The 22,869-nt window shown below is 48.1% G+C and overlaps 6 protein-coding genes across 6 annotated transcripts; 2 read left to right on the top strand and 4 right to left on the bottom strand.

The window, feature by feature from the left end:
* Positions 1–1,097: 1,097 nt before the first annotated feature.
* Positions 1,098–3,611, top strand: METBIDRAFT_37841 (uncharacterized protein; the record flags this gene model as incomplete). Its single annotated transcript, XM_018856920.1, has 2 exons — positions 1,098–2,462; positions 2,517–3,611. The coding sequence occupies 2 exons, from the start codon at positions 1,098–1,100 to the stop codon at positions 3,609–3,611; spliced, it is 2,460 nt and encodes an 819-aa protein (XP_018714861.1).
* Positions 3,612–3,665: 54 nt separating this feature from the next.
* Positions 3,666–6,440, bottom strand: GYP2 (Gyp2p; the record flags this gene model as incomplete). Its single annotated transcript, XM_018853790.1, has 1 exon — positions 3,666–6,440. One exon carries the CDS (start codon positions 6,438–6,440, stop codon positions 3,666–3,668), a length of 2,775 nt encoding a protein of 924 aa, XP_018714860.1.
* Positions 6,441–7,074: 634 nt separating this feature from the next.
* On the bottom strand, positions 7,075–15,797 carry METBIDRAFT_30663 (uncharacterized protein). Its single transcript, XM_018855679.1, has one exon. It carries the CDS (start codon positions 15,562–15,564, stop codon positions 7,411–7,413), a length of 8,154 nt encoding a protein of 2,717 aa, XP_018714859.1. The 5' UTR covers positions 15,565–15,797; the 3' UTR covers positions 7,075–7,410.
* Positions 15,798–16,844: 1,047 nt separating this feature from the next.
* On the top strand, positions 16,845–18,080 carry PR26 (proteasome regulatory particle base subunit; the record flags this gene model as incomplete). The annotated part of the gene is made up of 1 exon (XM_018853789.1): positions 16,845–18,080. One exon carries the CDS (start codon positions 16,845–16,847, stop codon positions 18,078–18,080), a length of 1,236 nt encoding a protein of 411 aa, XP_018714858.1.
* A 25-nt stretch (positions 18,081–18,105) lies between these two features.
* On the bottom strand, positions 18,106–19,692 carry SMP3 (glycosylphosphatidylinositol-alpha 1,2 mannosyltransferase; the record flags this gene model as incomplete). Its single annotated transcript, XM_018856683.1, has 1 exon — positions 18,106–19,692. The coding sequence occupies one exon, from the start codon at positions 19,690–19,692 to the stop codon at positions 18,106–18,108; it is 1,587 nt and encodes a 528-aa protein (XP_018714857.1).
* Positions 19,693–19,859: 167 nt separating this feature from the next.
* On the bottom strand, positions 19,860–22,293 carry METBIDRAFT_66364 (Utp12 domain-containing protein). Its single transcript, XM_018858359.1, has one exon. The coding sequence runs from the start codon at positions 22,240–22,242 to the stop codon at positions 20,311–20,313; it is 1,932 nt and encodes a 643-aa protein (XP_018714856.1). The 5' UTR covers positions 22,243–22,293; the 3' UTR covers positions 19,860–20,310.
* Positions 22,294–22,869: the final 576 nt, after the last annotated feature.

Raw genomic sequence — 22,869 nt, 5'->3', positions numbered from 1 at the left:
TGCAGTATGAAACAGGAGGGCGCAATGCATGTGGAATATACATTGGTCAAGTCGGTTCATCGCACATATATTATTTGGCACACCCCAGAAAGGACCTGGTGACAAATCCCCCCATGAATTTTCTACGAAATTTACCAAAGTCATATCCACAACCAAACGGCATCTCATCAAAATACACTCAGCCTGTGGTTTGCAGCTGAGTATGGTGTATGGACCTTGGTTCACCGAGCGGAATTACAAACTACCCCGTGTACTGCAACTGAGAGATAGAGGGCAACTGCACCGGCGTTCTGAGTGCCAACATTGGACTGCTATGAAATTTACAAGGGCTCTTTCAAAAGCTGGTGATCTTCTGTAGAAGTACACCAAGAATATAAGGTTTACATTTCTGGGAACCCTCAATACTAGAACGAGCATGAGGGTTTTGCATATCGCGGTAGCGCTTGCCGTACGCGGAAAGGGGAGGCTTGCATATAAAGAAGCTCCAAACGTAAGAGAAGCGGTGAGCGCGCCCCGCTCATGTGTGAGAAACGGCCACTCTCTTGATCCAAAATTTTTTAGCGTGAGAAATGAAAAGAGTCAAATATCAACCACTGTTGGCAAGAGGCTGTCAGCCCGTTGTGGGTCACGAGCACAAATGGCGAAAGTGAGCCGGCTGTCGCATACCATCCGGCATGCGGTGGAACGTTCGTTGCGCGCTTGCAATACTAGAAGCACCAGTTTGTGCCTGCACACAGCCCGGCCAGGCAGAACGAGCAAACACCAAACATTGGTGCACCTCGTGGTGACCCTTACTACTAATCAAACCAGCGTCTCACTCATATCTTCACAAAAAAGCCAAGGGAGCCGCTGAATCTTTTTGCCACTTGCTGAAATTTGATTTGCTGCCGCAAATAGCCAGCCCCTTGTATTTTCCCAGCCTCGTCGTGAAATTCGAGTCGTGGTCTGAGTCAATTGCTTCACCCTTCACCTGAGCCCCGCCTCCGAGTTTTTTTTTATAAAAAAGAAGCTGGCGTTTATTCCACCCCTATTTCAACAAGAAAAAACCCCAATTTTAGGGGAAAAAAACCAAGAGCAGCTGCCAGAAAACCATTGTGATGTTCAGACGAAAAACACGCAATTCCACAGCATATACGGGTGTGGGACATTCCTCCCCCTCTTCCCAGGCACCAGACAATGGGGCCATGGCTGCAGCTTTGAGTATTGGCCAGACTCTCCGGGAGACGCGGCCGGATGTTTACGGAAAGCCCGCTTCCACGCTGCTGATGTCAAAACACCAGCAGCCAAAACCAACCCTGAGTCTTTTGAAACGTAGCTCGTCTATCCAAAACTCCATGGGCCCGACTTCGACACCAAGGCAGTCGCGCACAGGACTGAATCTCTCCAACCGCCACAGCATGGCGGCCGCGGGAGACAGGCATGTGTATAACGTGGATGACAGTTTCAACGACTCGTTTTTCGAGGAAGTCGGACGCGAGGCAGACGTCCACTACAGCAACGAGATGCAGCTCCAGAACTTGAAGTTGCGCCACACTCCGCAGGTGGCCCAGCCAAAAATGGTCAAAAAATACATCCCTACGCCCAACGGAATCACCGTGGTAGAGGTGCCAGAGGAGACGATGAAGAAGGACATCGCCAGGTCAAACTCCATGCGCTCCAATCTCTCGCTCAAGCGCTCGGGTCTGTTGGTGTCACACTCCAGATCGCACTCCATGGCCAACTCCGCCAGGGCCAGAAAGCCCAACCGCGTCTCGTCATTGGCGAGCCAATCGCGAATCGATGAACAAACCGAAGACGACTACCACTCCAGACATATGTCTCCCGTCTCACACGCGTCCAGAGAACACGAAGAGTTGCACAAGCAGATTGAGCATGAGAAGCAGTTGGCCAGAGATTTGGAAAGACAGCGTGCCGAGTACGAGCAGTTGAAGCTGTTGCGTTTGGAAAACGAGCGCAAGCTCATGGAGCTCCATAGCTTGCAAGAGGAGGACACCTCTTCGTTCAGGGCCGTTTCCTCCATCGACGAGAAGGAACTGCTTTCGAACGATACGACTGCCTCGGATCGTGTGAAGCCTAACGGGGCTTCTGCTGAACATGAAGATGGCTCCGAAGATGAAGAAGATGGCTCCGAAGATGAAGAAGATGGCTCCGAAGATGAAGAGGACGTGCCCATTGCGCCTTTGCCCTTTGTGGTTGATGAGTTGGATCTGAAGAAAGCAGGAGCCAGCGAGCAAAATGGGAAGCCCATCGATGGCGCTCTGGACCTTCACTTGGACAAACAAATCGACCCTGCCTCACCACAGCATGACCTTAAGAACTCCGGAACTGACATTCCCATTTCCCATGATGATGCACAGAAGAGTGCGGGCCTTGATGGTTCTGTTGATAACTTCGGGATAGAAGAAGTGCCGACTGAAAGCTTTGAATCCCCAAACCTTGCGAGCCAATTGAGACCCAACTTTGTGCAGCGTGATAGTCAGACTGAGAGAGCTTCGGTCAGTAACATTTCCTATGAGTTTGGCGCTTTCCCTGAAGAATCTGGCATGTCTGAATCTGCCCCGTCGTCGGGTTTGGTCCCTGAGATAACAGAAACCCATGAAACGACCTTCGATCATGCGAATGACCTTCACAACGACGGGTTGGTACCTCCACCAAATTTTGCGGGTTCAATCAGATCTTTTTCGAGCGTCGACTCGAAATCCAGACCGATTAAGTCTGCGATGAAAAACGCAAGGCCAGCGTATTCATCAAACAACAGTCTAACCGCAAGCCCTGCTCACCAGGCATATTTGTCCTTGACCACAGCTGAGAACACGAGACTCAACTCTAAGTTGTCATCCCCCAACTTGGAGGAGAGCCTCGCGCCAGAAGTCAAGCCACAAGCGCCAAAGTCACCCAACCACCAACTGAAAAGAATGTCGCAGTCCTTGCGCAAACAGCCCAGTGGGGCCTCTCAAAATGGTCTCTCAGGAAGATCGCTCAGACCGCAGTCTGTGATCGATGGCCAATTAAGCCGTGGGCAAAGTGGTGCAATGAGAGCTTCAAAGCCTGTCGTGCAACCAATTCCACCACATCCAGTGACAAAACCAAATTATCAGTCGCCATCAAAGCTCAAGGCTGCAGAACTTTATGCCAAAGCAAACAAAAGACCCATGTCATATCAGGCGCTCCCCAGAACCTCCTCATTTACCCGAGAATCTGCAGCCCCTCAGAAGCCATCTTCGCAAGTTCCTCAAAAGTCGGCACACCGGATGACTTTGAGATCACCTCCTGTAGCCTCATCAATCAACCCCGTGGACTCGAGTATTCAAAACGCTCAGACACAAACTTATTCTCAGCAACACAGCGGCAGTGGGAATCACGTGTCTAAATTTGTTGACTCTGATGACGAACATGACACGCGCGGCAGTAAATCTCATGGATTCTTGTCGCGCTTTGTTGATTCGGATGATGAAACCCCCCGTCATCTGACCAGTCAACGTCCAATTGAGTCATCGCCCATTAAGACTTTGCGGAACAAGGAGGGAAAAAAGAAGGAAAAGGAAGAGTTTGACCACAAAGAGAAGAAGCCCAAGAAAAAATTCTTGAAAAAGCTTTTCGGACGTAGCTAAACAAAATCATGTCTATTTTATACATAGAAGGCTCGTGGAACTTGAGCGGCTTCATTAAGATTCAAACTCAATCATATTCTTTGAGCCATGCCGGTCTTCTCCTTTCTCAGCCTCATGAAATTTTTGCAACTGATTCTTCTGAGTATGCACGTGGTCTGTGAGCGCTTGTGCCTCCGCGCCCAATAATAGATCTTTGTCCCTATCATCAATATCAATAATATCAAAGTCGTCGTCGCGTTCGTCTTCGTCGTCGGTATGCTTCGAGTTTTTGCCTGACTTAATTGACGAATTGTCATTGTGGGGCACATGGGGCTGCTGAGCCGCGGAGTCCATGCGACGACGCACCTTTTTAGCAACTTCTTTACCATCAGCTAGTAGTCCATCAAACATATCTCGCAAATTACGCATGGTGTTTAGCCTTGCGTCCAAGTGTTCGTCCAAGTGTATAGAGTCGCGTAGTGTGGTATCAAAAAATAACTCATATGTTTCATCTGCTAAAATGACCATTCTGAAAGTCGGGAGATTCAAAAACACCGGGGTATTGGGATTGAGGGCAGCGTTATGAGTAAGCCTATGGTCAACAGGTAAGTCTTCAAGTAGTTTTACCTCTTCTTTGGGTTGTGCATATTCGAATGCCCGCTGAATAAAGGTGCTTGCTGATGATAAATATCGTTCGAGCTGTTCGTTTTCGATCTTTTCTCTATCGATATCAATACCCTTTGGTAAAGAAATCTCTTCTCCATTGGACCCTTTTTCCTGTTGTTGTCTGTAAATTTCGTCGGCCATAGCATTTTCAATAGCAACTGTTGTGAGAGAGTCCAAAAGACGACCTTCCTTCCATGGACTTGTGATGAATAACAAGTCCTCCGATATGTCAAGAATTCCTTCTCGATCCACATTGTCATCAAGACTATAAAGATGGAAGAAATTTGAAATGGATGTCAATAAATCCGGGTCCATTAGCTTGTGTAGCCCAACGACTAGATCCGCAAGTGACAAATCACCTGTATTTCGAGTATCCCATTTTATGAACAAGCGTTTCAAGAACTTTTCCTGTTTCAGCGTTACTTCCTCACTAGTCTCTTCGTCCACAAAGTCGCACACTTGTATCATGAAGACCTTGAAAGCATCGAAGTCCATGAAGCTCGACCCTGAACCGACAGTGATTTGAGACTGCACAATTGAGTAAAAGCGGTCGTAAATCAACCCCACAATTTCAGGACTAAAGTTCATGGTCTTTGGGAGATTCCTCACTTCTGTTCTCTTCACAAAAGATGATATGTTTTGGAAGATCGTGTTTCTATGCTTCGTCCTGTGTTTTTCGATTGTCTCTTCGGTGATGACAGAAAACTCTTTGAAGGCAACAACAAGAAGCTCTTGAAACTTCGTTGCCAGAGCAACCTTCGGACTATTTGATCCCGGATGGGCGGGTTGGTCTAAGGTATTGAAGTACTCTTTGAGAATCAGAAAGAACGCGCCATCATCTTCGGCCTGCAAAAGTTCTTCACCGTTGATTTTGAGAATGGCAAGCGCAACTTGAAACAAGGTCTTCGGGCCCTGTAGGAAAAACACGTCCAAAATTCTGAAGGCAAATATCAAGGGCATGGACGTCAAGTAGAGACATAGGAACCATGGCAAGGAAATAACCGAGAGCTGAATGTCATATTTGAGCATATGGCTCCAGAGAATGGGAATTTTTTCTTCGACTAGAGACTCAAACACTCGCTGGTCCAAGAGCGTGCCGTACATAGTCTTCGAGTAGTACCCCGGTACAATTCTTTCGCAGATGGTGCTAAGACACCAGAAGGCTTGTTCTTCAGACATGTAAATGAGCAACGCAGCAGCAACGATGTTCATTGCCTGGCAATAGCCAATTTCTGGATTCTTCCATGAATACGCAACCAAGACACGACGCAAGCGTTCGATACCCTCAGGTTCTTGATATGCCGCATATTCAGGTAGAGACCTATATAGGTCTTTCGAAATTTCATCGATTGCAAGAGATCTCTGGCCTACATGATCACGTATGAGTGAATCGTACACGCCTGCCAGATCTACTCTAATAAACATCGACCCACAACATAACTCCCAGATTTCTCCTCGCAAGCGATTAGGCAAGCCCACACGCACGAGTTTGTAAAACATGGGGGTTCTTACCAAAGCAAGGTTCCGGCCCTCGGAGCGAAAAAGGTCGAACCATAGTTTCATCTTCGATCGATCACGCAATTCCTTCGGGTTTCCCGGAAACTTAAAGTCGAGCCCGAGCCCGCCCGGAGGCATTTTCTCTACGTTCTCCGAGGACACTTTGTTTTTTGCAAGTAGGTACTCCGAGTAGCAGGACTTTATGAACGGTTGGAGGTTTTTCACGCTGGCCAAATTGGCCTTCAATGCAGTTCTCAACTGCAACGTGAATCTCTCGCTCTCGGAGCGGAGCCCAACTAAATATAGTTTGAGGCATAGCTTGGAGTGCGTGATTAGTTCAAGTGCAAACCCATACGAGCTGGTGGGGAGCCGCTCCACTTTCTTGAATGTAGAGAGATGCACGACAAACGAACAATTCCGACCATCAAACACATCCTGGAACACCAAAAATCGCTGCGTTAGATAGAGCCGTCCTTGTGGGTACCGCAAGTTTTTGTATGCGTCCTTGACGACTTCGGTACCGTAGCTGACCTCGACGGCAGACTCGTTTATTACAGTTTCTCCGGGTGGAAGCCGGTGCTCTTTGCAGAATAACTCATCTTTGTTGAGGCCAGTTTGATTGTTCCGCTCGACCGCCTGCTTGAAGGTGTTGATTGCCTTCTCACGGATACTGCCGAAAAAGGACATTTTGAAGCCCAATTGTATCCTGCGGTGGATCTTTCAGGAGGCATGTAGGACCCGTTTATTGTTAGAGAGCCCAGCCTGGGAAAGCACAGTGTGTGCAGGACCATGGCACCTCTGCGCTGTATGAGGCCGGGAGCCTGACCAGAATCCGTATTATTGGTGTTGCGATTCAGGACAGAACATAGAGTTCCCAGCATTCTGGAAAACCTTTCTTTAGCAATATCCAGCTGCGCTAATTCCAGGCGTTTTTCCTATGAATATATGCCCCTGGGCCTCAAGCTGGCTGCAGTACTGCGGCTCATAGAGCTTGGGGCTACTAGGCATTTGTAGGACATGACAGCAGAGACATCGGTCGATTCCCGTGGGCTAAAAGTAGAATAGCGATATGATATTGTTCCGTTTATGTATAATACTCACCCATTTTATGCATGGCACAACTTAAGTCTCATGACTGTATGGTTCACGATGAATTATACGACGCTAAGCAATAAGGCCAGTCGACCCAGGTTCTGGAAGCTCCTGCGCATAGCTACTATACTCTGGTGGACGTAGATACAAGACGAGCGGTGTGATTGGAACCAATCGTTTACCTGATGTAGACCGTGCATGACTACAGTGCGGATTTGGAAAAAAAAAACTCTTATTTAGACAATTATGTACTAGGCGTGTGCACACAGTCTTCTTCCCCGTTGAATCGGTTAAATGCCGTGCACCGCGAGTTGTGCGTTCACGCGTTGATTCTGTTCTCTTATGGTGTGCGTTGATAATTCTAGCGAAAGCGTGAGAAAGAATTTCGGGAAAATGCTCAATTCACTAACATATGTGTTGAAGCGAGTATTCAGAAGGCGACATGAGCCGAAACTGTAAACACAAATATTGTCTCCATTATTTTCCGACCCCTGGCATCAGAGAAATTTCTCCGAGACCCTCCAACTGTGCTAAAGCAAACACGACATCAGTGAGATCTTATAATCTAGCTCTTCTCAGCCTCGGATTCTGTCTCTTCGCTTTCCCTAACGCTTCCTAAAACACCTTCAATTGTCTTGTTTACCAGATTGTTTGAAGAGAGATTGTGAGAACCATGAGTATTCTGAGGCAGCACAGAGTCTGGCGCTTCTTCGCTCTTGTCTGCAAAAATGCTTATGGAGCCTCGCGCTCGACCTTCGTCTTGCAAATCCTCCAATGACATATACTTTGAAAAGTCCATAATTTGTCTTAGTGGTGTGGATACCCTCTGTCTCTTCTTAATCTTAAATTTGTTGCCAATAATCTTTCCTGTGTTGCTCAAAAATATTTTGACCACATCCTTCTTGAACTGTAAAATGAAGTCATTGCTGGTCCACGTCTTGTCTCTGTAGTGAATTGACGGTAAAGAAAACTCAAGGTTGTGTACATCTATAATGTTCAAATGCTTTGGGGCTTTGAAACTGATACACAACTTAGTTTTGTTCACTTTGAAGTCTCCCACCACAAAGTACTGCGCCGATCTATTCATGATGACTGTAATGTCATCGGGAATGCTGGCCTGCTTTTTGGAAGATGTTCTGTGAATACCTTTTTCATTTGTAGATCGGCGTCGACTCAGATGAGCATCGTTAGAAGAAACAGATACACTTTCACCACTAAAGGTGTCTCTTGAAGGAGAGCTCCGGGTGAAAATGGACGAGGACTCGCTTTTACTAAGTTTGCTGTGTTCCCATAAATTTTTGAAGGCTCTCGAGGGAGAACTAAGTGTAGTGGGACTTTCGGCGCTGTCATATCCTTCATCACCTTCGGAGGTGCTTGCAAAACCATTGTTTGTTTTATTTTGATTGTTCCTCTTGTAGTTGTCAATCTTTTCTTCATTCTTTGGAAACAAGTAATTGAATAGTTTTGTGGACGTATCATAGTCGAGTTGGACTTGCATGGGCTGAACTGATAAGTTGGCGTTGTTCATAACACGTATACCGCCGACAGGATTGAGCATTTTCCAGGACATTGAGACCATAGGCTTGCTCGGGACGTATGTATCCTCTTTGCCTTCTTCGTTCTTTTTCTTCCTGTACGGTTTAAGAAGCTCAGGATACACAACGTCTTTCTGTAAATTGAATCCCTGCATTAAGGATATTTCCACCGAGTTTGCGTTCGATCCATCAGCCTCTTCAGACCTTGTGAAGCTTGATGTGGCCAACGCAAAATCGATCATTGGCTCCCGGGCGTCAGTGAGAATGTGAAAGATGAGCTGATCGACATGGACTGCCCATGTTTTACTCATCGCTTTCAGATCCCTATAACTTGAACCCTTGACTTCCAAGCTTTTAATGATGATCCAAAGCTCAATTTTCATTCGGCACAATTCTAGTTTGAGATGACCGTGTTGTCTCCTCTTCTGATGAGAGAGCTTCAAACTGTTTTCATTCATTTTTAAAATCAAAAATCGGCAAATTCTGATATTGTTTTGGAGTAGCTTCAACTTATCAGCAAGATTTGCGATGTCCGAAGCCTCTGACACTGAAGAAATTTGCTCGATTCTTTGAAGGAAGTAATTTTTTTCATTTCCGTGGATAAGCAAGTCAGTCAAGATGAAGTAGAATGCGCAATACTGCTTTGATGTGGCGTTCAAAACTAGTTTGGCCATGTGAACAACGACTTCACCTTTTCGAGAATGACCTTTACAGGGCACCATTGCAAGCATGTTGGGCTTCTTCAACGAAAACGCTATGGTCGTTTTCTCAATCACGAGATTTTTCTTATATTGCTCAAGATCACCGTTGTCTTCAAGATTTAGCCAAAACGGCCAGACATGCCTTTTATTGCCAGACCCATATGGGTCTTTTGTCTTAAAAGGAAAGTCTTCTTCTTGGAATGACAAAACAACAGAATCTCTGCAGAGGACTCCATATCTGGTTTCCAAAAGGGATATGTTTTCTTCGGAATCAGTGATGATGTCGTCGGTTCCTTCATGATTAACACAAAAAACACGAAGCTCGATGTCTTTAGATGCCATAAGAACATTTGCTTTTGGATTGGAGTCACTTCTTAGATGAATTTGTGGCTTGATAAACTTAACAAGGTACTTGGATTCGATCTCTTCAGTATCACACTCCAAGCTAGTCATGTATTCTTCAAAAGCCTCAATGACGTCATTTCCGCATGTAAATTCATTCTGTGAGACAAAAGACGGCTCACTCACTTGCTCTCTCTTGTTCGGCTCAGAGCTCTTCAAAAGCCTGTCCATTAAATCTAAAGCCTTCCGTGACATTGCCAATGCTTCCGTTTCTCGGTGGCTAACAACATAAAGAAACGATGTGAAGATATCTCTCACTTGATTATTCCAGATAAGTTTCAAGTTATGAATGAGAAAACGGTTGTGGTAATCACTGAGGAGGGAGTTGGCGTTGATAACTTCTCGAGCTTGTTCTAGTGAGCTAATAGTCGAGTACATCAGAAGAGCCTGTGAAATCTGCGGCCTTAACTCGTTCACACTACCACTTCCAGATGTCATTCTCGAATTTAGTTTTGTAATATCAAAGCCGCTTGGTTCTTCGGAGTCGTGAACAAACTTGTCACGGAGATTATGCAAGTTGTGAACTTTGTTTTTCCAGTAAGCGATTTCACGTTCAAGTCTTTGTCTTTCTTTCTCATCAGCGGGATCATGGCTATGTGCAAGCTCTTTTGCCTTCTTGATGTACTCGTTTAGTTTGAAATTCACCTCTGTCGACCTCAATTCAACAAGCTGGGCTTGAACTTCGTTGGGTGAATTGATGCCTATTAAACATTTGTGAGAAGGCTCGTGACCAAACGGATGGAGACCTTCTGGATGCTCAAGTGTGAACTCTCTAAAGTACGTGAATCTGGGCGTGCTGAAAAACGGAATGATTTTGACATCAGTATCTGGCGAGAGAATCTCGTGCTCTTCCATTTCAATGAAATCGTCGTAGTCGATCCACGAGTTCTCTTCCTTTCCGGCCATACCATATCGAAAATGCTTATTTTTTGCGTTATGCTCTTTGACCTCGCTCTCATATGTGTCAAGGTCAACCGCATGACTCGTCTCTCCGGAATAGAAAGACAAAAGTTTACCCGCCATCGATATGTCATTAAATTGGGCAAAGATCAACCTCAAATCAGCTTCCCGAACTTCAACTTCCCCCAAGTTCATTTTCAACTTTCTAATTTTTTTGTCAATCCCCAATTTCTCATTTACATATCTCGCAATCTCACGGCGTTGGTGAAGATCAATAGTGCATTTCGATGCTTTTCCCTTTACACCATAAGCGACAACATTGTGATTTGTTTCCTTGCCCCCACTCGAAAGATAGATGTGAGAGATTGTCAAGGGCTCAAGCACGATTTGATATTTGAGAGTGAATAGGTGAGGGCCAAACTTAACGGATGATTCTTTGAAAGCCAGTTTTGCAAAGAGCTTGCCTTCACGTATGGGAAGTGAAACGTTGTCATTCAAAGTCTTCCACCATATTTTAATGTATTCTAGCGTCAAAGGGGTGAAGTACGCAAAATTGTGAGAATTTCCTTTTTTGGAGGATGAGTTGACATTGATGGATAGGTGAGTGTAATCAGACCTGAATTCTTCGTAAGAGTCCGGGTGGAATTCATATTGAGGTCCGGTTACCGTGACGTCATAATGTGGCTTGAAAATATTTGTGCGCTCCATATCAGCCCCAAGTTCTTTTGCATCTTTCTTTTTATTTCGTTCGAATAAGAATCCAGCTGACCATTTGACTTTTTCATCTGATGTGAGTTTCATAATACGCTTCTGAAATTTTCCTGTTTCAGAGTCACCATCAGTCTTAGTATCATCTGCATTCGCATTCAAGAGACTCCAAGCTTGTCCTTCAGTCGCAGAATAATTAGGAATTCCCAATATGAAATCATCACTCTCAAGTAATACAAGCTCGGAATGCTTACCTGTCTCGTTGATCCGTAACAGCACATTGTCTTTCCAGCAAAACACAAGCCCAGAGCTGCTTCCAATAAGCGAGTAGGGTGAAATAGAACTCTTCATGTGTAAACAAAGCTCATGCTTGATGTTGAACTTGATCTTTCCGTGAGCTATTAATGCCAATTTGTCCCACCATCCCAAAGGACTGTCATCGATTTCAGGTTTCGTGAAATTTTCAAATGCCATCATAGCGCTCAGAAGAGCAGGCTGGTATGCCTTACACCAACTGACAACACATGCTCTGTCTGTAGTCAAGTTCGACTCTAAATTAAACATCACTTTCACAGGAGTAAGTGTTCTAATGACGTTAACAGAGTAAAAATTGTCCGCGACGCGTTGTGATCTCGTCGCTGGGGAAAATGGTACAAAGATATGACGGAGCTCTTCGGGTATTTGAACCAACTTTTCATTGATGACCAAGGTTCCCTTGAGATCCATGACCTGAGACTCCGGGTCACTGCTGCTTGGAAAAGAAAGAAATGGTAGCGCATAATCTCTCAAACTCAAGTAAACTGAAGAACTTCTCCAATGAATACTGGCAGGTACCAAAATAGAGTATTGAGTATGAGGTTGATTCTTGCCGTATGTTCTCAAAAACTCATGAACATCGTTCAAGTGTGGATCATCAACAATTAAGTTGAGATCTTTGAAAATGCCTTGAAATTGAGGGGGCCCACGTGAGTACTCTTGAATATCAAATTTGCACTTCATAAGCTTGTTGACACAGTCTGACCCCCAAATACCTTCCAAGCGTCTCCTCCAAGACTCATCATATGATCTTTTGAATCTTTCGAATTTGTTCACCCACGAGCTCGAAAAGTCTTGAAGTAATTTTTCATAGGCATCAGCAATCAATGATTCCACCTCAGGCTCCGTCAAAGAGTGATGAGCAGGCACTTCTGGATCACTTGAGTCAGCTTTACTTAAGCTTTCGGCACTGTTTGCGTGAGAAGCCTTGTGATCACACCCACTGAAGACTTCCTTTAGAATAGATACTCTTGGCGATTTGGATGACTTGTCATCCTCGTTTTCAGGTTCATTACCAGAAACCTCCTCTCGTGCGCTTGACTTTGACGTCTTTTTGGTAGATTTATTCCGTTCACTTTCGTTTGTGGTGTTGAAAAGTGCCTTAGCTAAAACATTTGGCTTCCGTCTATGGCCCTTTTTATTCACAAATCTTTTGTCCTCGACAGGAGAATTGGAAAGAGATAAATTGAGGCGGGAACGAAGGGCCTTTGCTTTTTTCTCGAATGTTGCCAATTTTCTTCTTCTCTCCACATTCTCTACAGCGCCAAACTGTTGAATGAGTGAAAGCTGAGTTTCAAACTCATCACTTTCCAAAGTTATTCCCATGACTTTAGACTTTAGTTGTATGCGAGGTATTCTGATCGCTTCTTTAGCTTCCGGCTCTATTCTGGAAAATTCACTGATATCTTTTGATAAGTGTTTGAAGTTAATCCAGATCTGCCTGGCTGCTTTAAAGAATGTAATCACATTGTCAATGACAGTGTACACAAGAAACTGGAATGGTATGTTAAATCTTAGCGCCCGTGATTGGAGAAGTATCGAGCTTCGAGTTACCAGGTCCAAATTTATGTCGACATCTGTGACTGAGACTAAACGAGACCAAAGCTTAGTCGTTGGGTGAACCACGTAGAGCCTTAAGTAGCATATTTGGCAATGAGGTGATGTAATGGAATTTCGTAGATTGAGGTTGTCGATCTCAAAAAGAATATCCACATCGTGTGGTAATCTTACGACAACACTTAAGGAAGCAATTTCGACATCAAGCTCAAACCTTTTCGAAACCCCACGAACTTTTCTTACTTCCTCTTTCGTGTATGTGTTCTCAACGTTTGGCTCTATCATCTCCACCAATGTATGCGCATATAACACGCACCATACTAAGTATATGTCAGCTCTTCCTTCCACTTCAGGAATCGAAAGGAGTAATTTATTTCGATTACCCGGTGGATTACGAAGGGTTATACCTTCAATGTTCAAGACCTTTTTTACTGTCTGTGCGTTTTCCCTTGCTTCGAACAGTGAAAACCCACTGAAACCAGACTCCAAACTAGAAGCATCTGACATTTCAACTTCTCCAAGTGGGTCAGAGTTCCGCTTGTCAAAGTCTTCCACATACTCGCTGCTGTAGTCACTTATAGTGTTGGCTTGGATTTGTTTTAAACGGGTTTCAAATTCTGCTTCCAGTCTTACGTAATCAAATTCCAACCCACTGATCCCGAATGAGATTCCTCTCTTGAAATCTGCTAAATCAACATCCTCCCCTAGACCTTCGTCATGTATGACATGCAGGGGTAGCCAATCATTACATATGATGTATGACAGCAACACTGTAGATCTAAACTTGATCAGGTGTATAATCGGTGGTAAAACTTCAAAAAGATCGAGCACTTCTTTTTTTGAATCATCATTGATACACACAGGCTCAGAGTTCCCTGCTTCGGTTGTCTCTTTCATTTTTGCACAGGCCCGTATGTCGCTCATTATTCTAGCTTCTCGTACTCTCCGAATCACATGAAATATCATAGAGTTAACAGACTTGAGCTGCATTCTCTTGGTTGAGATTCGAAGAGCAATCTTGTGGGTTTCCAAGCAATAACCGACAAGTACGCTGAGAGCCGATAATAAGATCTTGTTGTTCTCAACCTCCACGTAAACTTTCCTCAATTTTATGAAACTTTTGAGTGCAGCTGGATTCGAAGACAGACATTTTTTTGAAATGAGATTTCCCAAATTCTTGCTAGAAAATTTGAAAGCAAGCACTTGTGCACCCGCATCGCTTACAACATTCTCGAGAGATTGTCTCAGAAAGTCTTGTTGTTCCTCCTTGGGCAAATGAAGTTGGGCTTTCAAGTCAACTATCACGAATTTCACTGAGCTCTTCTTGATGAACGCGAGATATGATAGAAGTGTAGCCTTTGATACGGAAATCTTTTTGGATTTCGCATTGCTTCCTGGGGAAAATAGATCGAGCAAGTACGCTAATTGGTCGAAGTAAACAAAGAAGGATGGATTTGTCATACTGAGGGTAGTGAATAAGTCGATTGTGAAGTCTTCTTTTTTCTCGGTTTTGCTGGCTCGAAATAGGTCGGTAAGATCAATGTCAAGAATATATGTTATGGAGGGAACGTCCACACATTTCAGGTCCAAATGAAAAAGGCGAGCCGCAGTCACATTCAATGAAAATTTAGCCATTGTTTGCTTCTTGTAAGACATGTCTCGCGAATAGGTCAACGAATAACTGGAGGAGGTAAGTTTCACTTCTTCAAATTGCACCTCACTTTGCTCTAGTTTGACTTGAAGAGAGCTTATCATGCAAAGCTTGCTCAAGATGGATTTCAAGGAAGGAACCAGGGGATTCTTTTTCGGGCCTCTTTGTATGTCTTTCTTCCTCTCCAAAAGCTGAGAAAGCCGGCGAATGCGCAAGTGCCCTAGAATGAGCAAAACGTCGAAATTCAAAAGGCTGACTTTGAGCCGTTTTGAATTCGTAGTAGAACAAGAAAATACTAGGTCACACTTGGTGGAGATTTCAAGATTATGAAAAAGGTGGAGTCCAGCCGCTTCGCCGCCCTTAGCTGTATTGTTGACGCGGCCGTCAAGAATCGAAATAGCAATCTTTCCAGTGGCATTTCGGAAGTTTGTTGCGCTTTCGATCTTGACATAGTCCAAGTGCAAAGATACGTCCTCGTTAACTGCGTGGTGGTACAAAGACACGTGGTAGAATTGGAGCGATATCTCGTTTAGCCAGCTCTTTTTGAAAACAACGTCATGCACGAGCTTAGGTACCGTGAAAGATATTTCCTCAATTGACAGGTCTAGCACGTCGCTCTTGGTGTTGTGTTCGGCTTTTCGCGGATGATTGTTTTTCACTATTACAACTCCACTGAATTGCAAAGTGGCCAAGCGGAATGCCCTTAGGGATTTCCAGGAGAGATTGAGTTTCAAGTAGATTTTTTTGACAGTGATGGTAACCTCGGGAAATGCCACGGTCACACCACAGAGCGATAGCCAGCCGATCGACCGGACACGGAGACGTGGTATGAGATTGACGATTAGGAGGGCTCCGATGTAAATGCCGGCCAACAGAAGTAATATGTGATAAAGGAAAAGCTCCTCAGCAACAGAGTTGAGCTTGGTTATGTGGGGCGTGGTGATGATCATTGATACACACTATAGTCTCGATAGTCTCAATAGTCTCGATAGTCCCGATAGTCTCGATAGTCCCGATAGTCTCGATAGTCCCGATAGTCTCGATAGTCTCAGTAAAGCCTGGTTTGGGGACGTGGATACAAAGCGGCCGTGCTGCACTTTATGACGCAAGCAATTGTTTGGAGACAGCCGTTGAGACTTGTAGACAGAGGGCCAGATTGTTTTGTGATGTCAAGGTTTCAAAGTATGGAGTGAGGCTCATGAACGTTTTGTTCGGAATGCGGCCCCAAAGTCTATGCATGTCGACCCCAGGTGCAGTGAGCAAGCCGGCGCATCCGACGACATCTGGGGGCAACCTGCGGAAACCCGCATTGACACCAGCAGGCAGCTCGGAAGCAAAACATAGATTTTTTGCTAGGAATTCCAGAGAAGATACGAATAATTTTTTTTGACGCTAGGTGTAAGAACTACAGCTGACAACCAACAGGGCGTAAAATCTTGGTGTATGGCAGTGTAGAATAACCGGCAGCGTATAAGGCTTATGTGGCTGCGAGCTTCGTAAACCTCTGCAATAAGGTCATCAGCCCGGGTGGCCCCTAGTGTTCAGAAATGGTGCGAGGCGTTTTCGACGTGCTGCTTGAATGTGATGAAGGCCTCTGTCTCGGGGCCGATCTTCGAAATCTAAGTATCTCTTTTTTTGCTGGCCTATTTGGAAGCTTGTCGGGCAGATAAGCCTCCAGATCTGGTTAAATTAATGCGGTGGAATCGAGCTTGTTTCGCGGTCTTCCTCCAGGGCCGTTTCTTCGTGCTGCTTGTCAGCCGGATCGAGCAGCATGTAAAAGTGTACTTCCTTAGACGGCCATATTCTAGGGGGATTTAGCTTCATAAGAATGGTGACACGCGTCTGCTTTAATAACAGAGACACACAGCTAGGAATAAAGAGATCCATGAATATGGGGCATGGTGCTGGTACATGCCAGTCGCACTGCTAGACAAAGTAAATTCTCGCAGTACAAGAGCCATAGTTGCAAAGCCCTTGCACAATAAACACAAGGCAATTCGCCGCCCGTTCAACGGGCCACGTCCCGTCGTCGTTTTGCTGTCATCGTGCCTAAGTTTTGCAGCAATTCAGCCCACCGCACCAGCCCAGAGAATTGGTCGTGCGGTTCACAAACCTTGCCACGGGTCCACCGCGAAACAGTGGTTTGAGTCTCCACACCGCTACGCCTTCCGAAAACCATACATCCCCAGTTTGACATCCCCATACAGCATCAACACCAAGCTATATTGATATGGAAGAACTAGGAATCTTGCCCCCGGTGGCGCCTGCAATGTCGTTTTTCAAGCCCAAGGAATCGGCGCCCCAGGAGGAAACCGACATCTACTTGAAGTTGAAGAAGTTGGAGAAAGAATTGGACCTCTTGTTGTTGCAAGAAGACTACATCAAAGACGAACTGCGCCACTTGAAGAGAGAATTGGTGCGTGCGCAGGAGGAGGTCAAGCGGATAAGGTCTGTTCCGCTTGTCATTGGTCAGTTTTTGGAGCCCATAGACGAAAATACCGGTATCGTCAGCAGCACCACAGGCTCGAACTACGCTGTGCGCATCTTGTCCACGTTGGACAGGGAGTTGTTGAAGCCGTCGTCCTCGGTGGCCTTGCATCGCCATTCCAATGCTTTGGTGGACATTTTGCCCCCTGAAGCCGACTCCTCGATCGCAATTGTGGGAGACAACCAGAAACCCGACGTCACCTACGCGGACGTTGGTGGCTTGGACATGCAAAAACAGGAAATCCGTGAAGCCGTGGAGTTGCCGTTGACGCAGGGCGACTTATACTCTCAGATTGGTATCGATCCACCCCGGGGTGTCTTGCTCTATGGGCCTCCCGGCACCGGTAAGACCATGTTGGTGAAAGCTGTCGCCAACTCCACAACAGCATCGTTCATACGTATAAACGGTTCTGAGTTTGTGCAGAAATACTTGGGTGAAGGCCCGAGAATGGTGCGTGACGTTTTCCGCTTGGCCAGAGAAAACTCGCCATCGATCATCTTCATCGACGAAATCGACGCCATTGCCACCAAAAGATTTGATGCGCAAACTGGTGCTGATCGCGAGGTCCAGAGAATTTTGTTGGAGTTGTTGAACCAAATGGACGGGTTCGACCAGTCTTCCAACGTCAAGGTCATCATGGCTACGAACAGAGCAGACACCTTGGACCCTGCCTTGTTGAGACCCGGGAGATTGGACCGGAAAATCGAGTTTCCGAACTTGAAAGACCGAAGAGAAAGGCGCTTGATTTTCTCCACGATCGCATCCAAAATGGCATTGGCTCCCGAGGCCGATTTGGACTCTTTGATTGTGCGCAACGACCCATTGTCCGGTGCGGTCATTGCTGCCATCATGCAAGAGGCAGGTTTACGTGCGGTGAGAAAGAATAGATACATGATTTTGCAAAGCGATTTGGAGGAGGCGTACGCCGCGCAAGTGAAGACCGGCTCTGAGCACGACAAGTTCGATTTCTATAAGTAAGCTCTGTGTGCATACAAATAATCAATTATAGAAGGTTGTATATGGCAAGTCCCGGCTGGAAGCTCTGTAGGCGCGAGAGGTCGAAATGATCCAAGTCCACGTGGGAGTTGTATCTCCAGATTTCCTCAAACTGACTGGTGTTGAATTTGTGGCTGAACGAAGCTATGGGCGTTATTAGGTAGACCCTTGGGTATCTTGCAGAAACGCTCTTGATCAATTCCTGTAGCTTTCCAGCCTCCATTCCCATGGCATCGATCGAGGCTTTGCCTATGCGTGAGTCAAGATCACACGATAAAAAGAGCGTGTTCTCGTCAACTGAAACAATCTGCAAGTTGCCCATTTTTTGGTCCAACATCCACGTCGGGGGCGAGTATGTTCTCCACCAGATGAGTGCGTTTCCAGGGCTGCTGTATTGGGGGTTCTCGTGTAAAAAGTCGAGCGCTGGCACGACGCCGCCCTGGTGTAGCACACCCATCATTGTGCCCATAAGTATATTGAATATGAGCCAAGCATTCATCACACACGAGAGGAATAGAGGATGCTTCTGACACGCAGATTCCAAGGCAGCTACATCGAAACACGCACATAGAAGGGGAACAATAGGAATGAGAAAACGAAGCTCCTGATGTGGAACCAAGGACAAGAAAATCAAGCCGCTCATGGCCGATAAGAATGGCGTGGTTTTCCAGTAGCTGTTTCTGAAACGTGGAAGCAAAAGCACGAGTCCAGGGCCTAGGATTTGGGGCACGTTCACAAGGATATGAGTGTAGAAAGGATGAATGCCATGTTGCGCCAAATTCTCGAAGCTTGCGTTGTAGACAAGGTTATTGTATGGCGTCACCACGTACTGCGACCAAAGCCATGGATGTTCCAAAATGGCAGAAATCGACGTCTCGCCAAACCAGCAACTGTCAACAAGCACACAGCATATCGCCGTAGTCATGAACGCACAGGTCGTGACTATAGGCAAGTACATCCATTTGAGCGAGCTCTGTAGAAGGAAGAATCCCGGGATCACAAAAAACGCCGGGAACGTCACGCGGTTGAAGATTCCGAACGCAAACAAAACGCCAATGGCCACGGATGCGTTGATGATGTCGGACGTCTTGTACTGGTCCTCGGGAAGTGTCCTGATGAAGCGCAATTCATTTATAAAGTACACCGTGAGCACCACCAACACCGTCTCAATCGAGTTGGAAAACGTGTGCAGCTGGTACACGAGGGACACAAACGACGTCAGCACAAAATAGATTGCCTTGATCCGCTCTTGTTTTGTTGGGAGCATCTTATAAAGACACCAGTCGGTGACCATCCATGAGATGGCCATGAACACGAGCCGCACCAAGTACCACGTTTGCAAAGGCAGAAGCCCAAGCCATTGGGCAATTGTGAGAGGAAGGTAGTACACTACTAATAGTGGCACGGCACTTCTCGCCGGAGCCAGTGAGCCGAATTCCCAGGGTTCTCTGGTGGAAAGAGAAAACATACGACCTGCTAGGACCTCGAAGCTCTGGAAATGTTCATCTGGATGGATGTATGAGTTTGAGAGTGCCAAAACAAAGCGTAGGCCGATACTCACGAAATATACAGACCGCCAGGATAGAAAGGACATGGCTGGCTGATCGAAAGACGGACAGATTACTACTGTGTTTGCTAGTAGGTGACGCGTCCAGAAGCCGGGCCACGACTGCAACTGGTGCGATGCGCACTGCGGGACATCCAATATATGAGCATTCCCGAAATATCTCTGAATATTCAATGGAGACCTACGGGCAATTGCTGGGATTATGATGGATTTCGGCTACGTGCGGTTGGGGGCTGTTTCCTGGTAAGATGATCTTGTATTTCCTGCGCACGAGTCAGTTTGCTGTCAGACTCGTATTCTTATATGATTCTATGCGCTTCCGGCTCCAAGTAGTGTCTGCACCCCGCCATGCTTTGCAATGCGAAGCTGGTTCCGGATTCTGGGCTGGCGGGCACGAAGCTGGCTCCGTGTGTTGGGGATATTTTTGACTGGAAGCCGATTCCAGACTATGCGGTCATCTCTGGCTGGAAGCCGATTCGAGATTACACGGTCAACTCTGTCGAGCCGGGTCGCCACCGCAGGCCTTTCCGGCGCCCGGCTGGACCGTGCTTCCGAGCGTGGTTTCGAATGCGGGCCGATTGTGGGACCGAGGCTGATTCCCGATGCTAGCCTCGTTCCGCAAGCGTGCGCTCAATGCGGCCGCGCTCAGTCTTCCTCGTGGACATCATTGTTCACCACCGCCGTCTCCACGTCACTGAGGCCGTCGTCGTCGTTTTCAGGCAAGCCTGCGGCGTGGACGTCGTCGTCGTCGTTGTCGTCGTCGTCGTCCTCATAGTCATCCACGGCGTCCATCATGTCGCCGTCCTCGGAGTCGGAGTCGATGAGCCCCGCCTCCACGGCATCGTCGATCTCCTCCACGTACTCCACGTCGGTGTCCGCGTCGTCGTAGTCGTCCTGCGTGGCACAGCCTCTCATGATCTCCTTCTTCAAGCTGCTCTGCTGCTCGATCATGTTCAAGCGGCCTTGCAACTCCAAGAGGCGGGGCAATGTGCTGGCCTTCTTCGTGAGCACCGCGTGCAAGCTGGCCAATTTGTTGTGGAGGTGGGGCATGGACGACAACACGCCGCCGTGCACGATGATGATCCACTTGAGCCAGAAGTTCATCTGGTCGAAGCGCTGCTGGTGGCGCGTGATCCGCTCGGCCAAGCGGTCCAAGAGGAGCACGGCCAAGGACGAGTCCAAGCGGGAAATGGTGTTCTGCACCACCGCGGGGTCTCTGTTGGCCAACACCGTCTCCAAGAGCGAGTGGTCGTTGTTGCGCAACGCCTGCGACAACACCACCGTCAACGTGCCCGCGGTGTGTTTGCGGAGCTTCTTCTTGCCCAAGGCAGAGCGTCTCTGGCTGCCGCCGGAGAGCTTCTCCAATCTTTCCGCCAACGTCTCGTCGTCGTCGTCGTCGCTGTGGACGAGGTCGTTCTGGAAGGCGCTCCCCTCGGTGACCACGGTGTCGGCCTCGTGGTAGAGCTTGGGCGCGGCCACGTCGTGGCCGCCCTCGGCATGCGCCGTGGGCCTGGTTTCCTGCCGGGCTTTGCGGACCACGGCCGCGCCAGCCAAGGCAAAGCCGCTGTGCGTGTGCCATGGAATGGCGTCGAAACGCGAGACGGCGCCGCTCTCCAACCACGAGGTGTGCAACACGCTGGCCGTGGCGGAGACCGCGTGCACCGGCAAGAGCTCGTCGTTCGGGCCGCGGATCTCGTCCTCGGGCCGCGAGTACTTGATGGACGCGTCCGCGTGCTTGGACTGGACGCTGGACGCAAGCTGCTTCCGCCTCTTCTTGGACGCCTCGTGCGGCTGGGCCTCGAAGGACAACGGGTTCCGGAAGATCTCGAGCGTGCCGGTCTCGGTGATGGCCGCCACCAACGAGAGCGCGCCGTGGCTGCCCAACGCGATCTGCTGCACCGCCGCGGGCGCCACCAACACGGCCCGCGTGGAGTGCCGCGAGATGGAGTACACGTTGATGAAGCGGTCGCCCTCGGCGGCCGTCAAGAAGAGGTCGGCGTCGCCCGGCACGGGCACGATCGCCCGGACGGGCTGCACGTGCGCAGGGAAGGTCTTGGCAATGCTCTTGGCAAGCACGTCCACCAAGTACACGTTGTGCGTGCCCACAAGCAAGTGCGGCTCGTCCTGGTACATGACGGTGGAGAGCTTCGACACGGCCTCGGCGGCGTCGAGCATGTCTGCGAGCGCAAACGCCTGCAAGAGCGTGCACGAGCGCGTGTCCCACTCGTAGAAGCGGCCGTCGGCGTCGGCGGCCCACGCCGTGCCGGTGATCTGCGAGTAGTGGAGGTCGGTGATGGCCGCGCTGGAGGGGCTGCGGAGCTCCCCGGCAATACTGTTGGAGGCGGGCGTATATACTAGGACCGAGCCGTTGGTGAGGCACACCGCTAGCTCGGACGCCGAGAGCCACTCCAAGGCGGAGACGTGCTGGCCCTTGCTGAGCGAAAACAGCGTGTTCAACAGGTGCTGCGAGACCACCAAGGCCTGGACTTTCACCTGGTGCGTGTCCAACGCCTGCACGGCCAGGGCCAAGTGCGTGTTGGAGGGGTCGAACTTGGAAACAATGAGAGGCCCCGACATGGTGTGCTGTGGGGGTTCGAGCTGGAGGGTGGCCGGGTTGAACAGTCTGGGTGCAAAAGGCGAAACTGGCTGGACCTCCGGACCTCTGGGCCGGGATGCGATGGCCTTTTTTTCGCGATGCGCAGAGGCCGCCGGTCACGTGACGCCGCCAGCCCTGGCCGGCGCCTGTTTGGGCGCCGCTGGCTGCTGGCTGCTGGCTGCTGGCTGCTGGCGGGGCCTGGTCCTGTTTCTGCCGGCTTGCCGGACTGCCGGCGGGGTGCCCATTTGTGGTGCTGCGGCGCTGATGCTGGCGGGCGACATCTGCGCGCGGCCTGTTTATTAGATGCTTTTCCCGGCTGGCGGACATGCGCGGAACACGTTGGGTGTTTTCCATTGGGGGTTCAGAAAGCGGGGTTTTTTGGAAAGTGGGGGCTTTCAGAAAATGGACGTGGCTCCTTTTCGGTTTCAGGAAACTCACGCTGAAGAACGGCCGCTGCAATAATTTGTGCTGCCCATCCAAGCCGCCCGTTGTTGGTGCACTGGGCATTTCGCACCGCGCTCCCCGGGCGGCGTGCAATGAAACTCAGTAGATAGAAAACATAAAGAGTTTAATAAATATAATAATAAATGTGAGATATCATAACATTA

The sequence above is a fragment of the Metschnikowia bicuspidata genome (genome assembly GCF_001664035.1).
Source record: "Metschnikowia bicuspidata var. bicuspidata NRRL YB-4993 chromosome Unknown METBIscaffold_1, whole genome shotgun sequence".
Lineage (NCBI taxonomy): Eukaryota > Fungi > Ascomycota > Pichiomycetes > Serinales > Metschnikowiaceae > Metschnikowia > Metschnikowia bicuspidata.
This window is presented reverse-complemented; position numbering and strand designations above follow the sequence as displayed.

What these genes read in the sequence shown, in the direction of transcription:
- METBIDRAFT_30663 (XM_018855679.1), bottom strand. Translation starts at nt 15,564, where the DNA reads ATGATCATCACCACGCCCCACATAACCAAGCTCAACTCTGTTGCTGAG.
- METBIDRAFT_66364 (XM_018858359.1), bottom strand. Translation starts at nt 22,242, where the DNA reads ATGTCGGGGCCTCTCATTGTTTCCAAGTTCGACCCCTCCAACACGCAC.